At 43.6% G+C, this 20,290-nt stretch overlaps 1 protein-coding gene across 2 annotated transcripts in view; it reads left to right on the forward strand.

Annotated features, from left to right (window-relative positions):
- PDCD6IP (programmed cell death 6 interacting protein) overlaps nt 1-20,290 on the forward strand; it is a 1,152,781-nt gene that overhangs the window by 694,517 nt on the left and 437,974 nt on the right. For both annotated transcript variants that reach the window (XM_069613187.1, XM_069613188.1), the window contains exon 13: nt 6,522-6,770. In XM_069613187.1, the coding sequence (XP_069469288.1) occupies nt 6,522-6,770 (249 nt within the window). The remainder of the gene's footprint in view (nt 1-6,521; nt 6,771-20,290) is intronic.

A 20,290-nucleotide genomic window follows, 5' to 3' on the forward strand; every position in this document is an offset into this window, starting at 1 on the left:
CCTCCACCACGACCGGAAGTCGCTGAACTTGCAGGCCTGGCTCCTGCAGCGCTAGAGTTTGGAGGATACGACATACCGGCCGATTGCAGAGAGGTTCTTGCAAAGGCCAGGGCGTCCTCGACTCTTAAATGCTACGGACACAAATGGAAGAGGTTCTCTGTCTGGTGCCACGCACAGAAGATTAACCCTCTACGGATTACGGCTCCCCAAGTACTGCCGTACCTGCTGACGCTGGCCAAAGCTGGTCTGGCACACGCGTCCATCAAGATTCATCTTGCTGCGATCTCCCGATACACCAGAACCACGGGGCGGACGTCCTTGTGGTCTCATCGTCTGGTGAAAGAGTTCATGAAGGGACTGTTCAGATCGTTCCCGCCGGTGAAGGCTCCGGCCCCGGCGTGGGAGCTCAACGTGGTGCTGACCAAGCTCATGGGACCTCCGTTCGAGCCTCTGCACTCGGCCCCGTTGAAGTTTCTATCGTGGAAAACAGCTTTTCTTGTGGCCATCACCTCCGCACGACGAGTGGGAGAGATCCAGGCCCTTTCCTGCAAGGCCCCGTACTTGACTTTCCACGACACGAGGGTAGTGCTCAGGACGCACCCCTCCTTCATGCCCAAGGTACCGTCGGACTTCCATCTCAACGAACCCTTGGTGTTACCTGTGTTCTTCCCGTCGCCTTCGTCGCCGGCTGAGAGGACTTTGCACTCGCTGGATGTAGCTAGAGCGCTGAAGTTCTACGTGGACCGCACGAAGGGTTTTCGGAAGACGTCACAACTCTTTGTGAACTTTGGACCTGTCAATCAGGGGAAGGCTCTCTCGAAGGCTTCCATCTCCAGATGGCTCTCCGGCTGTATCATGTGCTGTCACCGGTTGGCAAACCGACCGCTGCCTGGCCGTCCGAGAGCCCATTCCACCAGAGCGATCGCAGCTACCACGGCGTTCCTATCTGGTATGCCCCTGCTGGACATATGCAGGGCTGCTACGTGGAGGTCGACGCACACCTTCACGAAATTCTACTGCGTCGACCGGGATTCCAGGTAGGAGTCCAGGGTCGGCCAAGCAGTGCTGCGCAACCTGTTCGCCTGAGGTGAGCCTGGTGAGGAGGTAAGATGCTTAATGTTGAGTTGATGTGATGCTTAATGTTGAGCCTTTGCCACCTCCCGTGGTTGTGCATGTGTGTACTGCTATGTATTCTTTATTCATGAGCATGTGAATCCATGCCAGACCCCATGCTGGAGAAGGAACAAGTTACTTACCTGTAACTGTTGTTCTCCAGCATGGGTCTGGCATGGATTCACATGCGAACCCTCCCGCCTACCCCTCTGCGGCTCTTCACTTGGTCATACTGCCACTTCACGTGCTTCCAAATCTGAAGATGGCTGCCAGAGGCGGTGCTTAGGTAGAGGGCAGTCATTGGCTGTGGTCAGTATGACGCAGAGACCAGTGATTGGTTATTACTACGAAAGACAGATCAGAAACGAAACTGATACTGGTTTTTTCTTTACCGAGGATTCCCAGCCTGACGACGGGGAATATTCATGAGCATGTGAATCCATGCCAGACCCATGCTGAAGAACAACAGTTACAGGTAAGTAACTTGTTCCTCAGCTGCAAAGGATAACCTTGCCTAGAGCCTTCTTCATTGATCCCTGCTGCAAAGGTCCTTCTGTGGTCTTGTTTTCAGTCACCACAACAAGGAGTCCACTAACAGGGTATTTGGCTGCAGATCCCGAACTCCTCCTGCTGCAAAATGTTTTTCAATGCTGAGGTACTGTGTTGGCTTGGGTATGTACTTACCTTAAGTCTCTTGGGATTTCTGTGTTGCTGTGGGGTGATTTCTGTGATGGGGAGGACTCTCATCCAGTGCACCCAGTCCCACTGCTAGAATCCTGCTAGTGTCTTGTGTGAAGCCCCTGGAACCTCTTCTAACTCTAGAAGTAAACTGCTCACCTGTTTGCCTAGACTTCCTAAGGAACTCTGACTTTTGCTACTTAAGATCCTATCCTGACACTGCCTGTTGGCCACTAGATCCTAGTGACTCCCCTTCTGCCACTGAGAACACTTATGCTTCAAGAATAAGGGAAAGACTTTTACGGGATTGGGCCTTTTGCCTGGAAAAGAAAATAAGGGTTTAAAAGTTACTTACTTGTAAAGAGTTGGTTGGTAACTGTAATTCTAAGAGTGAACAGTTACAAAAAAGGATGTGTGATGCACTATTCTTAAAAGTATGGCTAACATCTTTCTTTCCTTAGAAACTGTTTTGCCATTCTAATAGAAAGTAGACGTGAAGGTATATTACTCTCCTGTGATTAGGTTGGGCATCTGCCCAAAGGTAATGTGTTGGTTTCACCAGACTATGCCTGTTAGGATAATTGTATGAGTGTCCCCAACTGGGTCTTGCTTCCCCTGACTTGCTGTTAGCTGTCCAGAATAAGTCTGTATTAAGTTGTTAATAACTTTTAGTCATTCAATAAAGTGTAACTTTAGGGTTTACTTTCCCTGTGCTATCTAACCCAGAGTCTGTGGTTCTAACTGTCCCTTATAAGTCATACTTCAGTTATTTGTATAGCTGGGAAAGATTTAACCTGGACTCATTGTGAGCTTAAAGTATATGGGTTTTACTTACCTTGAGTTCGCTGTGTGCCATCGAAAAATAAGTTTCAAGAGTTACTGCTTACCTCTATCGGTGTTTGACTGCCCTCAAAAGCACCTGTAATTAAATATTACATCTGTAGGTTTGTATCACAAAAGTAGTTCTAGGTTTGTACTGTACCTAGAATATGTGTTCCACTATTCACAAAACGTATACTGTCCAATTGACTGATTGTGATTTTCTTTACTGAGCATCATTGTTCAACTGGTAGGGTCTACTGGCCTGAAATTACTTAATGTTATCTGAAAGTAACAATTGTTTTTTACTCCACAAGAATAGACGTGACCTATACTGAATGTGTATGAAAAGGTTTGACTTCCCTAGAACTACTGCTAGGTGTTCCAAATGAGGTTTATGCTTTGATTTGTGCACCTGCAAGCAAAGTGTTGTGTTTTGGATTGTGATTACATATACTGTGTGATAGTACTTATTTACCCCTAGATTTATCTGGGCCTACCTGTATTTAAATAAATCCTTTATTTTTACATACATAGTGTTTCAGTGTTTATTTGGACCATTTGTATTACATTTTAATTTGTACTGACTCTACAGCCCTCTCTCCCTCCTAAGATAAGCCTGGCTGCTCGGTCTACGCTACCATGAACTCGTGTGGTACAAGCCTTATACTAAAAGTGGAGTCTTGTACTGCCTCAGTTGAATGGTTTTACTAAGCCTTTAGTTGGACTTCAGAAAAACTTTCCTAACAGAGACGAACGGAAGAGGTGTAGATAGAATGTAGAGGAAGAAAGTGGGAGGCATGGACACCAAACAATAAAAGATTAACAGTAGTCAATATGGGAAAAGACAAGATGCAAAGTTAGGGATTGGCCTGCCAAAGCATTAGAAGCCTTGAAAAATGTTACTAGAAAGTACATTACTGCTATAGTGTTTAATAACCCTCCTTTTCCTTCCTATAGACTTTGTCTGAGCAACTTTGGTAAATGAATGAGTCATTTCTCTGTAACAAATGCGGGTGCACGTCCGTACCATTAATACAGTAGAACTGTAATTACTGTCGTTTTCTGTAACAATTGTAAGCGTGAGCAACTACTATTGAAGAAGTCACCTATGAAAAGTGTTGCTAATATTTCCTTTGTGTTGGTTAGTCTAAATAAGTATTTACCTACCTTGCCTTGTTTACCTTAAGAATACATGTATATTTTTATTATAACTTTCAGTGTGTAAGAGTTTCTTTCAACTAAACTACTATATTAACTGGGTTTTAGTGTACTTACCTAAAGCTCACATCCTCCTAAGATAAGCCCGGCTGCTCTACCTTCTACCAATCCTTTGGGCAGTACTGACTTAGTTGGGTATCTGTATATCAAGAGATAGTTGTATAGAGTCTTACGTCCAAGTGGACTTTAGGAAAGGGCTGAAATGGATTGAAACAGAATTTTAATACTAACTGCCCCCCCCCCAGGGTGAATGGACCTGATATCACAGACGTATAATCAATATCCGTGCGAAAGCTACTATTTGATGGTGCTCAATTGAGCTGGTGCAAGCTTGTGAATTGCAGCCACTCATAACCATCAAAGAGTGGACCACGAGTATTAATGTTCTGTTTCAAGCTTTTTCAGCTGATGAAAAAGACCGGGAGGTCGTAACGCGTGTCTGGCTTTGCTCCTGAGAAAAAAACATCACCAAGACACACCTTGTGTTTCTACAGCGTACTGTGATTGTGTTTTTGCTGTGCACACTCAAAGGTAAGTAACATTTTTTGTAACTTATCCTACTACAGAGATAGTTACCAAACCAACTCATTTACAAGTAAGTGCACATATTCTATTTCAAGGCAAAGGCCCAAACCTTATAAGCCCTTCCCTATTCATGGAGCATGAGTGTTTTCAGGGGCAGAAAGGGGACAATAGTGGTCTAGTGGCCACATTTTGGCAGGTCTGTATAGCCACAGGATGCAGAAAAGTCAGATTTTGAAAGGATAGCTCTGCCAACAAGTACGTGCAGATTTCAGGGTTAGCAATAAGGGTCTGGGACTTCACAGAAGACACTCTAGATGCGTTCCAGCATTGGGCGTGGACGAATGGCATGGGTGAACTCCCAAACGCCACAATCACCCCCACAGCTACACAGGATTCACACAAGACTTTTGGACATTATTACCAAAGCTAACACAGTACCTCAGCAGAGAAGAACAGCTTGGAGTCTGATGCCTTCAGGATGCAGCAGCAGAAGACCCGCTCTTCAGATTCTTAGTCGTGGTGACGAAAGAAAGGACACTGGAAGTGAATTTGCAGCAGATGTCGGCAAGAGGCTTCCAACAAAGGATTCTTCAAGGCTTCTAATGGCTCTGTAGTTTTGGTGCCCTGTTACAGGTACCTGAAGAACGTTCACCGCTGATCGGATTCTCCTCTTTAATCTGGTCCGGCACTCTGGTGAGGGGACATGAAGGACTCTAATCTTGCTTCTGGAGGACCACGAGGGGACCAGCAAAGTTTCAGTTGGAATCCGACTTCTGAAGATGTTGCACTGCACTCAGGTTTGAGGTCCCCTCGTATTGGCGGTTTGCAACCCAGCAAAGTCACAGTACGTCAAGGGATGGCTTGTTTTGCACGTCTTCTCAAGACTAGTGAGTCTCACCAGCCTCTGGGTAGGGGTAGTCTCCTGGGCTCCCAGGTCGCTTGGAAGGAAGGGCCATAGCAGGCTCTGGTTACACAGCAGGCTCTCCAGTAGCTGTAAACGGTTACAGCTGGTGTTTCTTCATCTTCCTTTTTGGATTCAGCTCCAGTGGTTGACGCCAAAGGCAAACATAAAAACAGGACCTCCCCCACCTAGGACAGCAGAAGCACCAAGAAAGAACAAGCTCATGAAAAATGGCAAAAAAAGAAAGAGGCCACCATGCTGGCAGAACCTCCTCTGCATTAGTCTGGCTGATTTGACAGCCTGCAAGTAATAAGTAAACAAAAGTCATAAAAGTAAATAAACTGCCACCAGCCATATTGGTAAGCTTGCCACAGTAACAGAAATGTTACTGGAGCAGTGAGAAAGGGGATACAATGCATCTCCCCAGCACTCCACATAAGGTGGGGGCGTGCTGATATCATTAAACACAATGTAATGGGGATTGAAAATCCCCATCTACCCTTGTGAACAGTAGTTCACACAAGGTAAGCCATAGAAAATAAAAAGGGAAGCCCAAAGGGCAACACAGTAATACCACTCACTCGGGAACAAGAACACATAATCCACAAGTCCAGCAAAAGTTCTTGGTCTCACAGATGAGGGGGATTTAGCATAAACCAACACAGAAGACAAGCCTAAAACAGATTCTGGAACCCCCACAAGTGTTATCTGGAAAACTCTGAGCCGGTGGGTGCATGTCTACATACTTGTTGCTATATCTACACCTCTGCCCCAGTTTCCCATAGTGTCAGAAGTGTGTAAAGTCCTGACCCGTTTTAGTATTCTTTTTATTGTGTTCTTTGAAACAGTTTTCCCTTTAGTATGCTGGGGATGGTAACCCTGAATTAACAGATGCAACATTCTTGTATATTTAGGATATATTGTAAAGTTTGTGAATCCTGCATCTATGAACTCTTGATTCTCGCCGACGACATGGGAGAGAGTGAAGTAGAATTTGATAACTGGTGTGTTACTTGGGCTGTATGTTATAACTCAATCAATCATGTGCTTTTAAACATTAGGACATACTTCATTGCACGTGCACTTGTTCACACCAAGTATTATCAAATATTCTTGCATCTATGTCGTGACTAACAAAAAGTCTCCAGTGAAATGTAAGTGTTATGTAACACAATAGTTGGTTGCCAGTCCCATTTGTGTTTTTTAGATAAAGCTATTGTGGAGCTGTACTGACTCATTTGTGTTAATGCCACTTCTCCTTCAGGTTGTTAATGTGTTAAAATCCTTACTTGCAAACCTGGAAGAGGTGAAGAAGGAAAGAGAGAAGCTTGAGAGTGACATTAAGTCTGTGAGTTTCGACATGACCACTACGTTCTTGATGGCTCTAGCTCAAGATGGTGCTATAAATGAGGAAGCCATTTCTGTTACAGAATTGGACAGAATTTATGGCAGTAGCACCCAGAAAGTGCAAGAAAACCTAAAGAAACAAGAGCAACTGCTCAATAGTATACAGGTAATTGCTTTATTTCCTAGTTTGTATGGTTGTATTTACTGTCCCCTCACCATTTTGCCCACCTTCCCTCATTGTGAGACTTCTGTGCTCCATCTTCCCAGTAGGAGTTCTTAATTTTGCTTTTAATGATTTTACCATTTTCTGATTTGTGCTCAAGTGTGTAACGCTGAGCTTCTTTGGCTCGGCTGGCACTATGGAAACATGCTTAATACATTTTTTTTGTTTGATTGGTTTTATTTGTAAACCTTAAACCATTTTATCTTTCATTTTTCCATTTCTACATACATTGCCATGTTCTTAAGAATCCAGAATATCACCACATCACATTTAAAAAATAAATACAATTCCAAGATTTAGAACCGCGTTACATAGGCAAAGGATATTATCCACTCCCACTCAATATCACTCTTCTCCCTTCCTTAATAACTTTTTAAATTGTTTATTTGAATTAGAGCTAGATCCTGCATTAGACCCTGGAATATAAAAAGCTCCTTTCTAATGTTTTTGTCTAATTCTGAGTTTTCTCTCTATTACCGTTTCCTTTTAATCTCAAATTTCATTGGTGAATTTTACCACTGTGAAGATAAGTGATGGATTTTCTCCCAATAGCAGCATATTCCACCAATCCTCTGCCGACAGGTAACTTCCTTTATAAATCTTCCTATGTGTAGTGCTCTCAGAGTGAAGCCACTGCAGTAAACTATTATGTGCTTCAGGGATCCTACATAGTCTTGTTGACCACAAAACCTGAAAGACATTTCAGATGCATCTAGTTGCCTTCGAGCTCCCACCACCTCCTTGGTTAAATAGAGGTTCAGGCGTATTCTCATGAATTGGTCTCTAAATCTTCTACACAGGAACTTTACCATATATTTCTGCATAGATCACAGGGCTCTACATTCTCCATTGTAATCCCTCTTGAATCTATTGGAGTTGATTTTAATCTTGAGTTGCTATCGAGTCATCTTGTTAGTTTCGTTTTTACTCCCATTCGAGTGATAATTGGATCCTCTAGTGTCGGGGTCAGGCTTGTTAAACATTTGACACTTTTCTCCTTCCAGTGATCCAGAGGCCACTCCAATCTTTTACCTGGTATAGATCCCAGAATTTTCAAAGGTGGAGATGAGTTGGTGATGAGGGTTTTTCGGAATAGGGTTAATGACTTCCAAAGGCTCACTGAGTAAAGGGATTGTAGCCCCAATTCAAATCTAATCAGTGCCAAGGGGTATCCCCCTGGAAGTCCAAAACCTTCTTCCAAATGCCATCTAAAAATCCTAGATTTGCCAGGGGAAATGTAGTCCAGACTCTGCACCATAAAATCAGGATTACTTTCATATTATAGAAGGTCAAAATAGGAACCATTAAGAATCTTCCATATCTGTTATGTAAACTTGGGCTCCAAGGAGTTTCAATCGTGCTCCGATTCATGCAGACGCCCAGGTACGTCATATTCTCGATTCTCTCTATAAACATTTGTTCCATTTCTCCATTTAAATTTGAACATTTGGGTCCCTTACCTGCATTTAGCATCATCATTTTGCATTGAATTGCAAATAATTTCTCTTGATATAGCTTTCTAGGCATGTAAGATTTATCTGTAGGCCTATGGGTGTTTGGTCAATCAAGATCAGGTCCTCAACATAAATGACCCATGGTATTGGGGTTCCATTAATTTTTTTGTGGGTGGGGGGGGCTGACTTGAGCCCGATGTTCTGCTAAGGCTGACAAGTATACTGTTAGGCAAGACTGTATGCACCCTGTGGGAGACTGCATCAGCCTTGTCCTCTTAGCAATAGGTAACCCACCTCTTGGTACAGGTCTGTACTACACAGGTTGGTAGAGTGACTGAGCAGCCAGGCTTATTTCAAGAGGGGTCAATGTGAGTTATAGGGTGGTAACAGACTTTCACAGTGACAAGTATCAAAATAAAACTTATACTCAAGGTTTCTTGATTAAACAATTTATTTAACAGTCAGTTTGAAAACACTGTCTTCAGAAGCGAGCAAATATGTAACACTTAAAATATACTTCAAAAGTTCACACACTGTTTCAATAAATCAGTAGATAGCTATTTGGGATGGCACATACACTTCCTATACCCTGAGGTGACTTAAATAACTAGGACACTGTGGACATTGATATATCACTGGTACTTTTGAAGCCATACTGAGTTTGTGTTAAAAGGGTAAGGTTAAAGGGAAGGAACAATGGTTAACAAGTTTCTCAAACGAGTAAGTACTTTTGAACACCTCCAATGCAATGTAGATTAACCCTTTCCCGGCTACACAAGTAAAGAATGTGTGACTTTTTGGAGGGACAGATCAAAACCCAAAGCCAGAGGCTAGAGAGTCTTTGGGTAGCCAGGACAGCCAAGGTTACTTGAGCAAGGTCTAGGGGAGCTGGAGTTCTTGTTGAAGGTAAGTAAAAAGTCTTGCACAATGTTATAGAGCGTTTTTGTTGAAAAGAAATCGTTGTTGGGCTAGGAGGCTTGTGATGGCAAAGCTGCAATAAACTCTGCAAGAGGCAGCCAAAGCAAGTCTCAACTGAAAGCTAGCAATGCTACACAAGAGGTGAGTACCCCTCAGTTTTACAGTACCTTAGGTCTGAAGAAATTAGTTCCAGTTGGCTTCTGTTCCTGTTGTAGTCTGCAGATCCTGTTGTTCCTGGGCCACAGTCGTGGGGACAAGAGGGAGTATGTCGGGGGACTCCTGCACTACGATTCGAAGGTCGGCGGCCGCAACGGACAAACGTCAGATCAGCGGCACATCGCGGTTTCTTCTTCTTGCGAATAGCACCACCGCGGTTCTCGGATACCTTGTGGGCTTTCCTTGCTTCTGGGGTCCAGCACTCTGAGGTGGCTCAGGCTTGTTTAGTCCTGCTTTGAGGGAGTCCGGAGGATCTTCCTGGAGCCCGGGTCTGACTTTAAAACGATGCACTCTATTCTGGTGTTCCTCTCCCTGGCATTCGATCCTGCAGCAGCAATGGGAATACAGCCAGCTTCGAGAGGATTTCCAGAGTTAGTCTTGGGGTCGATTTGTCCCACCAACCCAAGGGGAGAGGTCGTCCTTTGCAAGGCTTCTCTAGTCGAGATGAATTCAGAGCTTCAGCACTGCAGCAGGGCTTCACCAGGCAAACCAACGGTCCAGGAGTTGCAGCAAGCGTCTCTTCCTAGTTCTTCGGATTCCTTCGTCCAGTGGCCGACTCTGCCTTCTGTCTAAAAGACCTTGACTTTTATGTAGGTTTCTACCGTTCATTTGCAGTCTAGCTGTCAATCACACAGCAGGGTGGCTGTCCTCCAAGGCCAGCCAGCCAATCACCTTTGGGTATTCCTGTAACCAAGGAGACTAAGCACAGGCAGTTTCAGTAACCTCCCTTGCTTCCTGCCAGACACGCTGGAGCCAGAGGCGGGCTTCACCAGTTAATCCCGTCAAAGGCAAAATGAACAAAGTGACCAAACCTGGTTTGGCGCACAGAGTAAACCTAAAGGACCTTTCTAACATGAAATGGTGAAAAAAGAAGACTGGAGCCATTTTGACAAAATGGGTACCCAGGGGTGCTTTACTGCAGCTGCAATCGCAGCCCGCGGTAGAAACTCCATGGTAAAAAGTAAACCACTGCCACCAGCCATTAATTGTAGAAAGGGTAAAATATAAATGTCAACTGCAAAATTCCGGAAAATTGAAGAAAAATCAAATTTGGCAGAGCTAAGCCCTAAAACAAGCCAATACCCAGCTATACCTTTAACTTCAGAAAAGGTGCTTGCTGTAAAGACAACACCCCCTTCATCTGACACACCCAATCATAAGTTACAGCACTCTGTAATTGAATTGGATGTAGAAATGTCTAACAAAAGGAGGGAAAAAGAGAACAGGAATCTGCGGCCCTTAACAAATCTGAGGCCCCTTCACAACTCACGACTGCCTTCTCCATAAGAACCTTCACCCGTCAACGGGCTAATGACCTTTAAAAGACCAGTTCTTGCGGAAAAACCCATTCTCAAATTGCCCATATCTGAACAGGAAACAATTATTGAAATGAACATCTTGCCTCGAATCAAAGAACTGGACCCCATTGTCCCGAAAGGAGCAACTATGGACTGTCCAAACAAAGCAAAAGAAAACCACTACTTAACACCAGCGCTGGGTCAGAATAATACCCATGAAAACACAAGCAGCCTCACTGTCGACGCCCTTGCGCTCACCCCACAGAAACAGAAGCTTGAGTTAACTTGCATTGAACTTATTAAAAGAAACCCTGTCTAAGAAACCCGACTTCCTGACAATATCTGCAGTGACGATTACATTGGAACCTATTAGCAAATTGTATGAGTAGCTGAACGACACACTAAAAGATCATAAAACGATTTCAGCGATGATGCATACAAAGCTCATATTCCTCGAAGGCTACATTACTGCCATGGAACAAAGACTCAAAGACCAGACCGTGGCAGCACCCACTCAAAGTGCCGTCATTCTAAATGAAGGAAGTAACTTGAGGGATCCTCAGTCACTGACATTAAGAAAAATTGAGGTTGGAACGCAAACCCCTTTGGGAAAGAACTTTCCTAACTCTTCAGAAGTGAAGAACCACCGAACTAACCACCAAGAAGGAAAAATGGCATCACTGCTGTAGGCCATCGAGTGGTGTCCTCCTTGATTGTTCAGGATCCAGCGAATGTAACTTCTAAAAAACCATCAGACCTTAAGATCCACAATGCTATAGTCGCCCAAGAAAGCAGACAAACCCTGAACACAAAGAACTGCTTTATCAGGGAAGACATGATTCCGTTTACCGTGGGGCCAGAGTGTAATGATACCCTAGCAAACACTGTGGACAATGACTCTAACAAAGACTTCCCCCATCTTGGAATATTTGAAAAGCAAACCAAAAGAAACTTGGGACGACAGGCGACAGATCACGCTTTATCAGCGTCGCAGGTACCAAGACCAGTATTTAAAAGAAACGTCAAAAGCAGCCCCCACCAACTCCCATTCCGAGAAAAACACAACTTCCGGGTGCGATGAAACAACTTGACGAAATTCATACACCAAGAAAACACAGGACCTCACAAGATAATCCAGCTAAATCGCCAACATCTGTGGTCAACACCTCTCTGCTGTCTTGGAAACCCCACAAGAGGCAAACACTATAGTGGAACCAAGGGAGTCTCGCAACTTACAAGAGTCCAGAGAAGGTAAGCTCACCCAACAGGGGCACTCCAGCTGAAAACCCTGCAACTATCTTCCTGACTCTGGAAGATAGGTGTAAAAAACTGGTGACAGTAACAAACTGCGGCCCCCATCAAATCTCCACTGTCAAACATAGACATGAGAAAGATACTTCCAGGAATAGAAAAAATCATGCCAGGACAAACTTTACATCGAGACCCATTCACTCGTCCAAACGGAAAAGATCTACATCAAATGAGAGAAACGCTGCAAATAATTCCTGAAGAACTAGATCGAAAACTTCAAGAAAATATACTGACCAGCATGACAACTGGGCCTCTCGAAATTACCATGGACTAGAGAGTAAAAAATCAGACAAACAAAAAGTTGCAAGAGAGTCCAGCCAGGAGAGTGGAAGTGGCACGAATCTTCAAACTCAAGCAAACAAGGGATAACTACGATGATCTAGTACTAAAACGCGAGAACTGTCCTAAATCTCCTGCACCACATCCAAAGCCTCAGATTCCTACGGTCAGAAGATCTAACACTAGTGGAGCGATATCACGAGGGCTGCAAAGCGTAATCCTATTTACAAATAGTTTCGCCTATGGTAAAATCAACGATAAAACGCAGAGGAAAACCTTGAGTTTGGGCTACGTTCTAACCAAGGTGAGGGAACAACTGCTGCGTTTGGAACATCTTGACCACGAAAGAAAACAGGAAAAGCAGTCCAGCAATCCCAAACCTCGTTTTGTATCAGGAACCGAAGAACAGTACAGAAATGGAAGACCGGGAGATAAAGATCATAGCTACACCAGCACTAAGGATAGAAGAATCGAGCACAAAACAAAGCAAACAGAAAGCGAACAGGACCACAAAAAGAGGTCTAAAAAAGCGCCAGTAAGGTCTAGGGCGGTGGAAGCTTCACTCCCCGAAAAGGCACCCGAATTAGGGAGTCTTCCCAGGGGCCCGCTGCCCAAAAAAGAAAAAACTGTCACACAAGATCTACAAGCTACACTTTCAGAACCTTCAGACAAGGATTTACCATCCGCTCCGCTGAAGCAACTATGGGCCTGGATGCCAAAGGCACTTACATCCCACCTAAACAAAATAGCAATATGCCTGTCTGCGACAACTCCAAAATACAGACTACACAGACGCTCGTAAGGTTATGAAAGTGACGCTGAGGATGGGATCTTGGAATACGAGAGGACACCAACACCTGATGGCAACTGGCGGTGTACATTTGGGAGCCTTTGATATTCTTTGCCTCTAGGAAACTTGGCTGGTCGAAAAGCCAATCCTAGACGGCTACGTCCTTGAAATTTCACTGGCCCTGAAAGGGTTAAAAGGGCATCCCTCTTCGTTGCTTACATCTGCCATACGTTCAGGAAGTGATATCCACATCCAAGAGACTCTCCTAGTGAAGCGCTCCCTACTGGCAATACTTGTAAACTGGGAACACATCACTATACAATCAGGAAGAAGGGACCACACGCCGATAGTAATTATCAACACCTACTGGAACCCCAAAGCGATCACGACCAAAAACTACCTGTCGATGGAAAAAACAATCGACGCTGCCTACGTTGAACACCAAGTGACGCACATATTCATATGTGGCGACTTAAATGCAACATGCTGGATGCAAGACCTGGCGACTAAAGGAAACAAAATCAAGTCCCCATTGGAGGAGCGAGTCGCTCTCTGGTTAGAGCTCATGGATTCAAGACAACTTCTTAACATAGACCAGTCGGTTAACCGGCCTAACCGTATTCCAACGTGGGAAAGAGAGGACGCCTCGACGACAATTTACTATATTTTTGCATCACGTGCTACGTTGTCAATAACAACTTTGTTCGAGGTTATAAAGACCAAATGTAGTGATCGCAACCTCCTGACTACAACATGGGTTGCTGTGACTGCCCAGAAAACAGCAAGTACCGAAATTGAAAGCAACACCCACTGCAATCGACTTGGGTTGAGTGTAAGGAACATCAAAGAACTAACGGGAAGTTACAGAACCCTAGCCAACGCCAGGGAAGGTGCTGAGAATCCTCTAGCAACTGACTATCACCCACTATTAACATTAAACAATCCCGCCGGGAAAAAACCCTATCGGCCATCAAATCTGAAAAAACACAAATTCCATAAAACCTAGGTGGAGAAAAGACGCACACTGCATAAAATCAAGAGAATGGGGTCAAAATACATATCCAAAACCTACAGGAACATGCTGTATGAAGAAACAAAAGTATAAGTCTTGAATTAAAGGTTAACGGTTAACATTTTATCAGCAAGATTCAGAAGCAATGTTGAAGTTGGTGAGTGGCCACAATTCCTGTGAATTCTGGTCACTGATGAGATCAACAGACTCCTCAACTGACGACGCACTCTCGAACAGTATGGGAGAAGCAACTTGGGTGAAGTACTTTAAAACCCTATTTTACTTGCCACCTAGTAACATCTCCTTAAAGCAAGTCGAAAAGACCGCACCCTGGGACGATCTACACGATAGAGATACCATTGAAGATGCTATATGGAAACTAAAAATATCAAGCGCCCTTGGTCCGGATGGGATAACGAACATAGATTTAAACAACCACCCAGCAGAGTGGGCAACCTTAATCAGCTTGGTCTTTGAAAGGTGTACGGAGTCCAAGACTATGCCACCATCTTGGACATTGATTGTGGTGCCCATCTTCAAGAAGGGTAGCAAGGAAGACCTGAGACATTACCGCCTGAATGCATTACTTGATGTAATCAGGAAGGTCTTCGTCTCTCGATTACTATCTAGGTTGCAAACGTGGGCTAAGACATCGGCCAGTGCTGACCTGATTCAAGTGGGTTTTAAGAATAATATCGAAACCTCTGCCAACATCATGCTCCCGAGTATCATAAAAAGTAAGATTATGGAAGGGACCCCAAGGGTTTTTCTTGCATTTATCGACCTGGCTCAAGCGTTTGACCAGGTCGATCGAGAGAAACTATTAGCCAAACCTTCAGCCTGGAACTGCCCGCTGGCGATACTAGACCTATTAAAAGCTCTCTACACTGAAACCAAAATGAGTGCAACTGAATCAACAGGGCTTGTTATCGGAAGAAATACCTACCACAAGAGGGGTAAAACCAGGCTGCCCCCCTTACTCCAGCACTTTTTTCCTTGCATACCTTGGGGACTTTAAAGACACAGAAAAAAGTGGGCGGTCATTTCCCCCAAAAATTGGACAAACAACAATATCCTGACTGTTGTACGCAGACGACATGATCCTCTTAGATCAGACGGCAATCGGTCTGCAGAGACAACTGGACAACCTTTCTAAGTATATTCGTTCAAACAACTTAGAAATCCAAAAGGGAAAAACAAGTCATGCCATTGGAAAAATCAAGAAAGAGAAAAGAAAATCTAAGATGGCACCTCGAGATCACGCAAATCGAAAAAGTACCTGAATTCAAGTACCTAGGAGTAATGCTAGACAGTTCAAGATTGGAAAACACAATGCAGCGTGCTCTCTCGGATAAAACAAGGAAACCTCTGTCGCAAACTTGAGCAGTGGATAAATAATTTGCCCGCTTCTCCCTTCTACCAGCTATTAAATTCTACAGAGCAAAGGTGATACCATCCTTAATGTACGGAGTCGACACGATGCCGAATATTCCTAAGAACATATGGCTGAAACTAGGATATTTCTGGAGAACCGTCTTAAACTTGCCGTAGTCCACTCCAATGCTCTCGATCAGACATTAACTGAGCTTGCTCTTGTTAAAAGCAACGATCGAGTGCAACAGCATGATGCTCTTCAGGAAATCTCTGCTTCCGGATAGCCCCTGGATTTACAACCTGATAAACACTGAGATGAAATGAGCCAGCTGCAAAATGCTGAACGGATGGGCAAATGAAAATAAAGGCAAGTTGCCAATGATAAAATGCACAGAAGAAGACTTGATCCGAAACCCGCAAAGGGTAAAAAGAAAAAATGGAAGAGCTTGACTGGATCTGTACATTAGAAACTGCGGCAAAGAACAAACTGACAACCCACCTTCCACCGAATACAATAAAGTTATAGCAGACACAGGACTTCATCAAGAAATTTCCAAACAAAGCATTAAGAAACGTCTTTCTTATAGCGCGCCTAAATCCTCTGAATACAAATGAAATCAGGGCGGTCAGAGACCTCTCAAACTCAAGCAAATGCAGACTGTGTAAAAACCAAACACAGATCGAAACAGTAAGACATCTACGGCTGTCATACCCAGAAACACAATCAATCAGAAGATCATACTTAAAACCTCTAAGTTCCCCATTTCTTTTGTGTGAGGAAGACTCGTGGTGGGCCCGCCTCATAAATGGAGAAAAAAAAACTCATGGATAATGGCGACAACAAAAATCCTTTTAAACGCTCTGGCAAAAATCGAGCCAAGTAACAACTCTATACAAAAAAAAGCACTTGAGTCTTTCCCACATACACAGGGAACCCATCAACTTTGAACACTTTCCTGTTATGTTCCCTTCTGCATTCCTTTTTTTCAGAGATGTAAAGATTGAAGAACTTCTCCTTGTAAAAATCATTAAATGATTCAAACAAGTAATACATTTTTTTTTTAAAGTCTAGCAAAAGAGCTGGGGGTCTCTAAGGTAGAAGAAAATTAGCACATTTCTGAGAATGCTCCCTAACATATACATTAAACAAGGCTGGCGCTAAAGGGCAGCCCAGTTTGAACCCTCAATAGGTCTTGATTCATTTAGACCTAGACCTATCGGGCGAACTTGCATAGATGTTCCAGAGTAGAATTCCTTTATGGATTGCAACACATGAGTTGGATATCGCAGCCTCTCCAGTGTTTTCCACAATCTCTCCCTTCTGGTACCATCAAACGCCTGTCCACGAAGGCTACATTCAATTTCTTTTTTCCTTTTTTGCCTGCATTTTCATCAGGAGATTGTTGGAGGTTCCTACGCCCTTAACAAAGCCCATCTGGCGGGGGATCTAGGACCCCTGCTTTATTTGCCCATTCCGTTAGGTGGTTCAATATCAGAGAAGCAAATAATTTCCCCAAGATTTCAAGAAGATCGATGGGCGATTAATGTTTTGGATTTGTCCTATCGACCTTCGTAAAAATCGGCACTTTCACAGCCTTTTTCCAAGATAATGGAACTTTCTTTTTTCTCATGATTTGTTGGAACAGATGGTAGGCCAACTCTGCCCATTGCTCAGGATTCTGTTTAAGGATACTATTGGTTAAACCATCCGGCCCAGGGGCTCTTGAGGTACTCTGTTTTAAGATCAGAGTCAAGATGTCATTTTTATCGAAGTGCCAGGCCCACTGTTTATTATCTTAGGGGCCTCTGTCTGTTTCACTTGGGGACGTTGAGGCAAATTGGGTGCGGAAGTGGTCTACCCACTGATCTTCAGCCATGGCAGTTATCTGCAGAGCTTGCTCAGAAGTCCCCATGGAGTTAAGTTACCAGGTTAGACATGAGTTTTTTAAAACATTTTTTAAATAATGTTTTTGACATAAGTTCCGCTTCAATATGGGATCTTAGTTGTTTGAATGCCATTCTCCAATTTTTGTACCTTGGACTTTGTTGTTTTAATGTGTGATCTCATCATTCCAGGGAGTCTCCTCAACTGTCATTTCTCACCTATATTTTTTTCTTGGCTTGCACAAGGTCTTTATTGTAGCTATGTTTATGTGCAAGTTCTATGGTTCCTCGTTTCCCTCCCTTCCCCACAAATTGTACCAATAATGGGACATAATCCGAATTCTCCTTATTTTGTAGGTATCCCACTGTCCCTTGTCTCGTCAAGTCTAAATCGTTGTGTGTGACAATGAACAGACTATTTCTGCTTTGAGAGATTACAACTGCTCTACCTGGATTAGGAGTTTTGGCCATTCTTTTCCATTGTACAGTTAGGAGAGATTGGACACCATTCAAATGATCTCAAAGAATATCACTACTTGCTGGACATTCGAGGATACTAAAGAATAGTCCAGAACATTCTTGCATTGGCCACTGTGCAAGGTGTACTTAGCTGGTATATCATCTCTGGTCTGTCCATTCAGCAAGTGAAATTCGTTGGCTTCCATTTCCAGTAGCCACCTTCTGGTTCTTCCACCAGTGTGGGGAATCAAATTATCAGTATGACATAAGGGGACACCATTGTTATTTAAACACCTTATGTTTAGGTCCTCACACAGTATTGTGTGCAAGTTCTTCCTTTCATGCCAGGCCAGACCAACTAGATTCATTATGCTAGTGACCAAAGCATCTTCCTCGATTTTTGACAGATTCCAATATATATAAAATAATTGGACAATTTCATCGCCCCCCCCTCCATCCCGCACAATTTCCAGAATTAGCATTTGAACCCATGAATTAGGGTTATGATGTTCAAGCCTCCTAATTCCTTGTCCCAATTTAATTAGCGTCACCAGACCAAAATGAGGTCTGCCCTTCACACCTTTTTTTGCTGGGTTCAGAAGACCTATAAACCCATCACATAAGGGAGCTTCTCTTAGCCAACATTCTTGGAAACACAAAATGTCATAGGATTGCAAGTCCCTTTCATCATTTGTACACCAGTGCAGAAAGCCCCTTGTGTTCCACCATCCTATCCGTATCTCTTCTGGACTTCCTGGGCTCTCACACTATTCATGATTGCTATGCATGAGCACTCCCGGCAGCCATGCCCAATCTGACTAATTTTCCCCTTCAAGGGATCTCCCCTGCTCTTCATTCACAATTCTCTGCTCCTTTCTTAGATCCGCGAAAGTAAGTCAGGGGACCTATCCCCTTTCACAATGTACCTAGGTTTTTTCCTTCCTGGATTATCTGGGGTTCATCTTCGCGTATCACAGATTTTGGGTGCTGTATATCGGGGACCTTCCTTAAGTTTCACCTCTCTAGTGGTATTTTCTTCTGTGCAGCCACCTCCATAGGCTCCTGCATCGTCCTCTCAACTTTTCAGATTGAAACCTAGTAGTCGGAACATTTCAGCCGCCTTACATAGCTTCCTTTTAATCAGGTTGTACCTCGAGTGTAGCATCGCCCAGTCCATTCTTGAATCTTTAACAAATTCTACCAATATGATGTCGTTGGAGGTGGTGGCTCAGAGTGTTGGGATATGAAGTAGCAATGCCATAACATTTCTTCTGTTTAGGATTAAATCCTCCTTGGACTTCAACATATACTCCAGTGAGAGGGTCAGTTTAACATCGGACTACGTCCTTAGCTGATCATCTTGATTGAAAACGTTTTGTGGTTTTGGGAAGCACTTCATATGCTTCTCCGCCTCTCTATAGTTTCGATCTGCCCTTTGTCTTTTTTGGTCCATGGTTAGGAACCCATTTATAAGCTTCTGCCTAGGTTTCAACTCCACCACTTCCCTTGCTCCACTCCCTGGACTAAAATCAGGTTCAGTACAATCTAAATGGCTGGCTTCTGATTGATCATCCCGCTCTACATTGATGGATCCAGTGGAATACACTGAATAGTCCAGGATGGATTCCTCTGGACTCTCAGTCTATATTTTGACAGGCGCTCCAGAAGGTTGGTCTCCCTCCATTTCAACATTTATCTCAGCTCCTTCTTTTTCAATGGGAGGGATAGTCTTTGTTGTTTCACTTCTGAGACAGGTGCTCTTTTAGTGGAGGGGGTGGAGTTCTCAAATTACAGAAGACATTTTTAATGGCGTTGGATTTTTGTGGTTTTTGCGCTGGCTTGTTAGATTTCTTTTTTTGGGGCCCTGTTTCATGATTGCTTACTGTTGTGCCTTTTGCTGAAGATCAAGTAGTTTTCCTTTGCGCTGGTGCCCCCTTTTTGTTTCTTCGACTCTTGCGATCGATCTAGTTGAGACTCCTCCAAATATTCAATCTGTAATATCTCATGTAGGGGGGGGTTCTCCCTTCCTGGATGTGAATTTGTTGGATGGCCTTCATTTTCTTGCAATTTTGTTTCCATCTTCTTGCCCATAGCTGTCACTATCGCTGATTTCTGTTTAAAGTTTTACAGCTTCATTTCTTAGTGGGCCCATAGTTGTTGCTATCATCTCAGGACCCCTCTAACTCGACTCCATTTCAAAGTCCATTGGGTGGTTCTTTTTTGGTAGCGTAGGGTCATGCATAACACGTAGCCATTTTTACGATTCTAGTATAGCTTCCATCATTGTAGTTTTTTCCGTCAATTCTTCCCTCGTCAGATCACACGGGCGGTTTTGCCATTGCATAGATTGCTCAGCTTCTCAGTCCAGTCTTGCTTTGACAGTTGTAAATGATTTTAGATAGGTCATTTTTGAATGCATCAATGCCAACAGTGTATCCTGATCTTTGTAATTTTCATTTGTTTCATAA

The sequence above is a fragment of the Ambystoma mexicanum genome, chromosome 5p (genome assembly GCF_040938575.1).
Source record: "Ambystoma mexicanum isolate Mex_15411 chromosome 5p, UKY_AmexF1_1, whole genome shotgun sequence".
Taxonomy (NCBI): domain Eukaryota; kingdom Metazoa; phylum Chordata; class Amphibia; order Caudata; family Ambystomatidae; genus Ambystoma; species Ambystoma mexicanum.